This window comes from Tupaia chinensis, unplaced genomic scaffold (assembly GCF_000334495.1).
Source record: "Tupaia chinensis unplaced genomic scaffold, TupChi_1.0 Scaffold000578_2, whole genome shotgun sequence".
In the NCBI taxonomy this organism is placed as follows: Eukaryota; Metazoa; Chordata; class Mammalia; order Scandentia; family Tupaiidae; genus Tupaia; species Tupaia belangeri.
In genome coordinates this window covers 1,879,675-1,889,750 of record NW_006160094.1, presented here as the reverse complement: position 1 = coordinate 1,889,750, position 10,076 = coordinate 1,879,675, and the positions used below count along the sequence as shown (strand labels likewise).

The window sequence follows — 10,076 nt, the reverse complement described above, 5'->3', positions numbered from 1 at the left end:
TATATATATATATACACATACAAGAAACAACAAATGGAAAATTATTTGTTGACGATAACATGTATGATTAAGCCACTTTACGGTATATTCTGGCTGGAAAATCACATTTTGTATGCTCTGATGATGTTCAGTGAAAGTATGTAAAATAAATAAATAAGCTTTCTTAAAAAGTACTATCTCTAGAAGACAAACTATAACACTATAATACTATTTTTAAATGTCATGCAAAGATGGATGCTATAGTAAGTTTTCATTAGAAAATGTTTCCAGGCCAACTAGTAGCATGAATTTTAAGAGAGCTGGATCCCAAATGGTTGACAGTATGGTTTGGGTTTCAAAATCAGTGACCTGAAAACCACACCAGCCACATTTATATGCGTGTCTAAAACCCCAAAAGGAGGGAGAAATGGAGAAGGGATTTTGATGTGATCATCCCCAGGGAGGGGGTTTGCTCGTTTTTCCTCTCTGTCTCTCTCTGACAAGCACACATGTCCTATATCAAATTTAAAAAAGAAAAAATATTTTCCAGTGTTCAATTTCTTGAGACTTCTTGGATTAATGTTATTTCTAGCTTAAAAATTAGGTCTTGGAGACCAGCAGATGGGGTAATTTTTACGTTGCTGTATTCCCATATAGTTGATGGTTGTTTGAGTCCCAGACCTGGTGGCTTAAAACTCACACTGGGTGCATGTGCCTATGTGCCCAAGATCCCAGGAGAAGGGACTGTGGCATGGCCATGCCACAGGGGAGTGATTTCTCACTTTCTGTCTCTCCAGCGAATGCACAAGCCTTATAGCAAAATTGTTGCTGTTATACCAAAGTTTCTATCTGAAATAAAAATTATTTGATGTCAAAAAATAAATAATACACTCAACAGAAGTTATTAACACAGTGTTGCTTAAATGAGTGGAAACTTACGTGATTCGGTTGCAGAAACATCTACAAATTCATCAGATGAGTGGGATTTTATGAATTCTGGAATAATTAAAAGTGCATTTGAAATGATAAATTTTAAATAGTAATTACATATAGTAATTGAGTTACAAGTTTTATTACTTTTATTTTAATAATTTATTCAAGAGAAAGAAAACTATAAAAAATGGCAATAGCTGCCAACACTATGGATCCTTCCACTCGAGCCTCTGAAAGGATATATGCAACAACTGATTATGAAATCATTATTTTCTCATCAAAACTTGCTTTCAGGTGGGCCCCATAGGCTAGTGGTTAAGAGAGCTGGATCCCACATGGCTAATTGTGGTTCAAATACCAGCCCTAGAGGCTTGAAAAACATGCCAGGCACATGTGTATGCATGCCCAAATTTCCAATGGAGGGGAAAGGATTATGACATAGAACTACACCCCATTGAGGGGGTGGTTTTCTTTCTCTCTCTCTCTCTCTCTCTCTCTCTTTCTCTCTCTTTGTCTCTCTGTCTCTCTCTGGAATTAACACCTTCTGGCAATTAGTAAGTTGTTTTCCCTCATATTTTCTTATACTAGTTGATGGTACCAGTCTCCTTCCCTTTGGTATCAAACCACCAAGTTTTTCTATTCTACCAAGTAAATATTTCTCAAATCTGTCCCCTTTCTTCTCTTTTCCTAGTGATCCAACATCTGTAATACAAGAAACAGTAACTCATCTATTATTTCATACTCTAACACCAATTAGTTGTCATTCCCTCTATATGCTGTTTATTTATGCTATTATCATCTTTTAAAAATGCTAAATCGGGACCAGCAGATGGGACAGTGGTTACATCACTGGACTCCCACATAGCTGACTGCAGTTTGAGATCCAGATCCTCTGGCTTAAACCTCATGCTGGGCATGTGTGCCTGTGTGCCCAAGATCCTGAGAGGAGAATGGAGGAGAAGGGGTTTTGGTGTGGACATCCCCCCTGCGGGGGGCGGGGGGGGGTGATTTCTCATTTTCTGTCTCTCTGTCTCCCTTTGTCCCTCTGGCGAGCACGTGTGCCCTATAGCAAAAAACTCTCTAAAAAAATTTTTTTAATAAAATAAAATGCTAAATATCTCCCTTCTTCTCTTAACTAAATCCTATATATCCTTTAAGGTTGTACATCTTCCTAATGTCTTCATGTAGAACAAATTGCTCTTTTTTGTGGACTCACTGCAAATTACATGTGTCTTTACTATGCATTATACTATATTGAAATTATACGTAATATGTTTATGCCCTTACTAAGCTGTGATTTTATGGGCAAAACAACCAAGTTGTACTCATTTTATATTTTCTTAGAACCTGCAAATAATAATAAGAACTTTTATCACAGTATCAAACTCTCTATTGAATATTTTTATGTCTATTTAGTTCTTCCATGATAGAGAGAAAAAGAGAGAGGAGAAGAAAGAGAGATCAGCACTCCCTACAGCATCTTCCTGCTGTAAACCATTGCCAGCCAGCCCAGATAATGTGCATGCACACATATGCTTGGCACATACAAGAGGACCTCAAGATGCAAACCCAGGACCTTCCCAAGTTGGTCCAGCATTGTGAAACACTGCATTACTGTTACATTACTGTGAATGATTTTTAAATTTACCACTGTATTATTTTGTAATTGTGAAAGCATTAATCTCAAATGTGAATGCATTTAGGAAACCCTATATAGGCTAAACATAAATAAAATATTATCACCTTCAATTTTCTGCTGTATAATTTCATAACTTTTCACTGCTTTTATTTGACTTTCTTTATCCCTGTTGAAGTTTCAATAAATAAAACATATCTTAGGACATCAAAATCTATGAGTTTAAATTACACAGATAAGAATTAAGATGTACAATATATAGTGATGAAATTTTAAAATAAAAATTATTTAACCTTTATTCACACTCAAATAAATTAGCTAGTAATAAATGAATATGTATAAAAGTCAAACTATGTAATACTATGAGTTCTATGTGTTCCCTAAATATAACCAGGTATAACACTAACTGCAAGTATTCCAAAAATAAATTGAGTAGAAACATGAACTTCTTTCTGTCCATGTATTGTTATTAATGGTGTAATGGTTAAGAGTGCAAGTTTTGGAGTGAGACTATATGACCCAAAACCTATTTCATTCACTTACAACTTATGTGAACTTAGGTAAGTTATTTAACCTCTAGGCCTATTTCTTTGTCTATTAAAATTAAGAGTACAATAATACCTTTCTCAAAGAAGATTATACATGTAAAGTTACCTGTAAAATATCTAGCACATGGTAGATATTTAAATATCAAGTATTAATATTAATACATGTTCTGAAAATAATTTTATGCCTTATAACAAATAGTGCAAGCAAATATATCTGACCCTCTGAACTAAGGATCTAATTCTGCAATACCCATGGGAGCCAACTCAAGTACCTCTTCCTTCATTCCTTTATAATCACTGACATATAGAGATGTCAATAAAGCAACTACATGATAAATAACCACCTGTACAAATGATAGGTACTTTCTATTTTCATACTATAAAGTAAAAGGGTTTTGTACATGTTTGATGCAAAAATATAGTTATTTATAAGTAAGAAATATTTCCTTGGATAAGCTGCTTATATAATTTTTAATAAATGTGTCCATGAACAATGAAATATTTAAGCCTTAAATAGTTTCCTTTTAACTACCAGGAGTAACCTGATCAAACTGAGAAAAGAGTTTATAAGCAAAATGTTTCAAAGCCAGCAGTGTCCAATAGAACTTTCTATCAATAGCTGTATGTGGCTACTAAGCACTTGAAATCTAACTAATATGACTAAGAAACTGATTTTTTAATTGAATTAAATCAAATTTTAATTTTTAAGCTTATTTATTGAGAAACAAGCACTCTCAACAAGGCCTCATGACAAGATCTCCTCCCACCACTCCCTCTCCTAGCTAGCCCGGATCACAGGATCACACATACACACAACCACTGTGCACATGTAAATCAAGGAACGAACCAATCTTCTATGTGGCTCCAGCATTGCAGAGCACTGCACTACTGCTGTGCCGCTACAACTGGGTCTCAAATTTTAATTTTCATAGCTACCTGTGGCTTGTGACTAGTACATTGGACAATGCCATCTCAGACTCTTAAAATTTTCAAATAGCTGACTAGACCTGATCTGATTTAGAAGTTCTACATATAACCATAATAGCTGACCTACTATCTTATACTCAATGCTAATTATGCCATCACCTTTATCATTTTTAACTCAATTAATTCTTGAATTTCACTTACATGGATTTAGTCAACGTGGTTCTAGAGGATAATTTAATCCCCTGTTTAAGGCGATTTCTCAGGTCTTCAAGTTTTTGCATAAGTGTTACTAGTTGTGCAATGCTGATTGTTTTATCAGCTGCTAGAAGCTCTGCTTCTAAAAGAGTTTGATCTTTACTTATCTAAAATAATAAAATTAACCAGTTATTTAGGAGGTACCCATTTTTTTCAACACATCAAAGAAATTTCATTATTTCCTTTATCAAATAAGTCATTTTTACATTAGTCTTATCTTCAGCTATAGTCAAATATTGATATGACATTTCACAAATATATGAGCAATTATTTATCAATAGAATTATAGTTCAGTGATGAATTTTATGTCAAGCCTGATATCTATTATTTTAATATACAGGAATTTTAGGCAAGTTCTATAACAATAAATGTAACTCAAAATATTTATAAGAATAATTCTAGAATAGTTGCTTGTCCTAAATTCTTTCTAAGAATATTCTTATTCTGATAAATTATGGAAAGGCAGTAATTTGCTCACTACTAACTCCAGATGCCAATATATAAAGGTCTATAAAGCTGGCATTCCTCATCCCGCATGCCTAAGAACCATCTGGGCATTTCACATCCTTCTCAATAGACCAGGCTAAAACAAAATTAGTAATGAGGATGTTCAGTAAGACTGACAGAATAAGATGACACACCATAATTACTATTCCAGGGAATAGATCTACTTAAAGAAAGTTCAGCAAGTATGAATGTCCAAAACCATAGTGAAAGAAATCTATCAAGAACCAATATGTGGAAATAAACACAAACGGTAGCAATTGAGGTTAAGAAGTTTAAACCAGAGAACAGCAGAGATGCACTCAATTTTTATAATGAAAGGTAAAGCTGGAGAAGAAAAAAAAATGAAGTCAAAGCATGGTCTTAGAACCTACCAAAGAGAAATCTTAACACTGAGGATTCAGAACAGAGACTTTATCTAGCTAGGTAGTAATGACAACCTAGAATGTGATTAGAATATATTAGCAAAAGGTAAATGCTTGACAATGTACTGGAAGGCTGAGATTGAGTATAGGGGAGATAAGGTAAGGGAATTCAGAACTAGTAGAAAGGAAGCAAGAAGCCTATGGAAACACTATAGACAACAGCAAGCTCCCAAAGAAACGGTTGCCCATCACAAATTGAGTCTAAAATGTAATGTATCAATTAGGTATGGCTATCAATTTGTCTTTCATCTCAAAAACACATTCTTCATTGTTTTGCTTGTGATAGTGGGATGTTTCTTCCTTGACAGTTAGCATGATGTTAATCTTTGTCAGTAGAGATCTAGTGAGGCAGTGGAGGAAGAATAAGCTTTCCTTCAGAGTTCTGTTTAGAATTTAAAAAAAAAAAAAAAAGAAAGAAAGAAAAGAAAAATAAAGAAAGGTGTAAGATGAAATGGTGAGGCACGCTAACATTAACCTGTCATGCAAAGGAGAACACTGAATAGGAGATACAAAAAGGTAAAACAATAGCCAGGAAAGTATAATTCACAAAAACCAGAGGAATGGTGTTTCAAAAACAAAGAAATGGTCAATAATGTTAAAGATGGCTGAGGTAAAAAAATAAAAAATATCTATCTATTGGATTTAACAACATATAAAATACTCGGAAACATGGAGAAAATGTTTCCTTTGTTATGGAATAGTATCCAGCTTAGGGACCAGCAGGTGGCATGGTGGTTAGGTTGCTAGACTCCCACATGGCTGATCATGGTTTGAGTTCTGAACCTGGTGGATGGCTTTCTCACTTTCTCTTTCTTTCTTTCTTTCTCTCTCTCTCTCTCTCTCTCTCCCTAGTCAAATTAAATGGCCAGAGAGGGGTTTTCAAAAAAGAATCCAGCCTAGAGGATGGTGGTTGAGAAATGCTTGGGAACTAAGATCACAGTGTATAGTAAATTAATTTATAAATATGGCTCTTGAACCTATAATATATGCTCCACAGCTCATCTCTATTTGTCTTAAAAAATTATTTTTTACTTCATTTATTTGTTTATTTATTCATTTATTTTAATTTGGCCAGAGAGGGGCAAAGAACGAGAGAGGTAAAGTGAGAAAACAATCCACCAGGTCTGGGACTCAAACAGCAGTCAGCCATGTGGGAGTTCAGCACCCTTAACCACCATGCTACCTAGTGGCTTAAACTCACGTTGGGTGCGTGTGCGTGTGTGCCCAAGATCCCAAGAGGAGAATGGAGGAGAAGGGATTGTGGTGTGGTCATCCCCCCGGGGGATGATTTCTCACTTTCTGTCTCTCTGTCTCTGTCTTTCTGGCGAGCACATGCACCCTATAGAAAAACTTCTCAAAAAAAAACCAAAAATCTCTTTTCCCTGACAATAATTTAATGACTATTTGCCTAATGTGAGAAAGCTTGCATATAAAATAATGCTTTTGATGGCTAAGGTGGCTGGATTCCATATGGCCAACTGTGTGGTTTGAGTCCCAGAAATGGTGGTTTGAAAAACATACCAGGGGTGTGTGAGTGCATGCCCAAAATCCTGAAAAGAGAAATGGAGGAACAGGGATTTTGGCATGACCATCTCCTACAGGGGATGCTTTCTCACTTTCTTCCCCTCTCTGGCAAGCACACACACCCTCTAGCAAACTTCAGAAAATAATGATTTTTAAAAATTGCCTCATGAAGGGCAGAAAAATAGGCCTATAGTTGGATGATAACATGGCATGAGATGAAAGATAAATGAGCACATTTAAAAGCTGAAAGGAAGGACACAATTGAATGAGATAAATTGAATATGTAAGAGAAAATAATTAATCAAAATTTCTTGAGAAGCAAAAAGGAACTATGTTCCAGAATGGCAGTAAAAGAATTAAGTCTGTGCATGAGGAGAAACAATATTTCTGCTTTAATAGGAGGAAAGGAAGATAAAATGAATATGGACATAAGTATTTTGTTTGGTAGCAGGAATTGAACGAGTTCTAAGGACTTGTATTTAGAACATCCTAAGCAACTGATTGAAAGTGAAATTGAAAATGGGACAGAAGGAGTAGGTTGGCAAGGACTGAATTTCATTTCAGGCACACTGGATGGTGGTGCAGTGATAATATGTGACACTCTGTGAGGCTGACTGCGTGGGAAGGTTCACCTGAGTACACTGAGCATACTGTTGTCCATAACCTGGGGTTGGCTGAAGTTGGGGTGTATTGCAACATTCAGATTCTGTTGGTTTGCTCTCTCTCTGTCTCTATCTCTTTCTGTCTCTCTCATTCATTAAATTAATTAATTTTAAAAAAAAAGAAATTCAGGCCAGCAGGTGACATGGTGGTTAAGGCCGCTGGACTCCCACATGGCCGACTGTGGTTCAAGTCCCAGACCTGGCGACTTGCTTTCTCACTTTCTCTTCTCTCTCTCTCTCTCTCTCTGTTCCTCTCTGATCAAATTAAAATTAGTAAATAAATAAATGTTAAATAAAATAATTCTGAAAAATAGAAGAAGAAAGAAATTTGGGAAGACCAGCAGTTGGTGTAATAGCTATGCCATTGGACTCCCATGTAGTCAATTGCAGTTCGAGTCCCAGAGCCAGTGGCTTAAATTCATGCCGAGCTCATGTGAGAGTGTGCCCAAGATCCCAAGAAGAGAAAAGAGGAGAAGGGATTGCAGCCATCCCTCCTGGTGAGTAATTTCTCGCTTTCTGTCTCTCTGTCTCTCTTTGTCTTTCTGGCGAACACGTGTGCACTATAGCAAAAACCTCTCTAATAAATAAATAAATAAATAAAAATATAAAAGAAATTTGTTTCAGAAATGCCATGGAATTAGCAGGAAGTATTTGGAGTAATTTTATCTGACCTATTATGTCATTTTCTTTAGCTAAGCAAAGGCTAAGACTTTGTGTAGGGATTTTTTTTATACAAGGAAAAGGAATTCAGAACAGGTGGAAAGGAAGCAAGAGTGAATAGAAAGAAAAATGTATAGGCAGTCTTTGAACAATAAAACTAGTTGATTGTTTTTGTTTTTTTGTTTTTTAAACTATTCAACTAATAAACTAGCACCAAGTAAAGAGATTAATTTAGGGAATCTCTCCTAAAAGCCAACCTGGGATATTAAGTAAAGCAATCTGAATTGCCTACAAATTTTCTATAAAACCTTAAGTGGAGTATATGTTACAGGTTCAAGAGCCGTATTTACTTATAAATTAATTTACTATACACTATGGTCTTAGTTCCCTAGCATTTTTCAATCACCACCTCCCAGGATGGATTCTGTATCCATGACAAAGAAAACATTTTTGCCATGTGTTTCTCCATATGTTTAGCATGTTGTTAAATCCAATAGGTTTTTTTTTTAACCATGGCCATAATTAACATTATTGACCATTTCTTAGTTTTTGAAATACTATTCTTTGGTTTCTGTGAATTATACTTTTCTGGCTATTCTTTTACCTCTTTGGTTATCTCGTTTTCACAACTAAGCAATAGGCCTGGGGATGGGGGCTGTTATTTCTCACTTTCTGTCTTTCTGGCAAGCACTTACTCCTTATAGCAAAAATGTCTCCAAGAAAAAAAAAATCAACAGTATAAAAAAAATCATCAAAATAACATGTTAGGAGCTAGCAGGTAGAAAGGTTGTTAAGACACTGGATTCCCACATGGCTGACCGCAGTTCAAGCCCTGGCCCCTGTGGCTTGAAACTCACAGCAGGTGCATGTATGCCCAAATCCCAAGAGGAAAATGGAGGAGAAGGGATTGCATCGTGGCCATCAACCCTGAGGAGTGATTTCTTTCTTTCCCTCTCTCTGTCTCTCTCTGGTGAGCACATGTGCCCTATGAAAAAAGCTAAAAAAAAATTAAATTTAGAAAAAAAGTCAATATATAATTTTATGTCTACACATGTATTATATGCATGACTTTTTAAATACATAAGAAATCTGAAATTGATAAATTATCCCTTATAACTTGTTCTTTTGTGTAAACTAGGAAAAGGATCATTCAGTTTTCATTATTCAATTTTAGAAGAATGTGTCTGTCAAATTTGAAGTCTATTACATATATGCAGAATACAGTATGTAAATCACTAAGAAACATTTTATTCTACCCACGTATTCTTTTCTACCTAAATGAATAGACTATATAACCAATGGTTATTTTTTTTTGTTATACCAAGGAAAATTTTGCTATAGGGCGTGTGCGCTCACCAGACAGACAGAGAGAGACAAAGAGACAGAAAGCGAGAAATCACCCTCCAGGGGGGATGGCCATGCCGCAATCCTTCCTCCTCCATTCTCCTCTCGGGATCTTGGACACACACGTACATGCCCCCGGCGTGAGTTTAAGCCACTGGGTCTGGGACGCAAACCGCGGTTGACTACATGAGAGTCCAGCGACATAGCCATTACACTAACTGCTGGTCCTATAACCAATGGTGACAGGGCCATGCAGACAACACAAGCTGGTAAAGAGGCTGACTCCCATACCTAAGGCAGGACCTGGGCTGGGAAGAAACTGCAAGGCAAGGCCAATGGTTTACGAACTTCCCCCCACCCCCCTCGACACCTTGTGTTGCTGTACTGGCCTGCACTCAATTTCTCTGCCATGAGCTTTACTATTATTATGGTACCCTGCAAGGGTAAAAATATCACCCCCAACCATTACAATAAAGCCAATTAGTGATCTTGTAGGAATGTGGTTTCCTAAGACAGCACGCAAGACTCCCCCACTTGTCTGTTTTAAGCCAAAATTAACATATGTTAGGTCAAATTAGTATAAGCCAAATTAGCGTTAGTAGCATATGAAAACTAAGTTAGTTTAAGGCTAGTTTTATGTAAATACTCCTTGTTAAAGCTACAGGACAAAGTTAACTCA

The 10,076-nt window shown here is 36.2% G+C and overlaps 1 protein-coding gene across 6 annotated transcripts in view; it reads right to left on the bottom strand.

The window, feature by feature from the left end:
* Nucleotides 1-10,076, bottom strand: part of CCDC7 (coiled-coil domain containing 7) — a 329,121-nt gene that overhangs the window by 268,247 nt on the left and 50,798 nt on the right. For all 6 annotated transcript variants that reach the window (XM_027775623.1, XM_006158284.3, XM_027775622.1 and 3 more), the window contains exons 7-9: nucleotides 4,225-4,385; nucleotides 2,656-2,717; nucleotides 919-975 (exon numbers count right to left, since the gene is read on the bottom strand). In XM_027775623.1, the coding sequence (XP_027631424.1) occupies nucleotides 919-975; nucleotides 2,656-2,717; nucleotides 4,225-4,385 (280 nt within the window). The remainder of the gene's footprint in view (nucleotides 1-918; nucleotides 976-2,655; nucleotides 2,718-4,224; nucleotides 4,386-10,076) is intronic.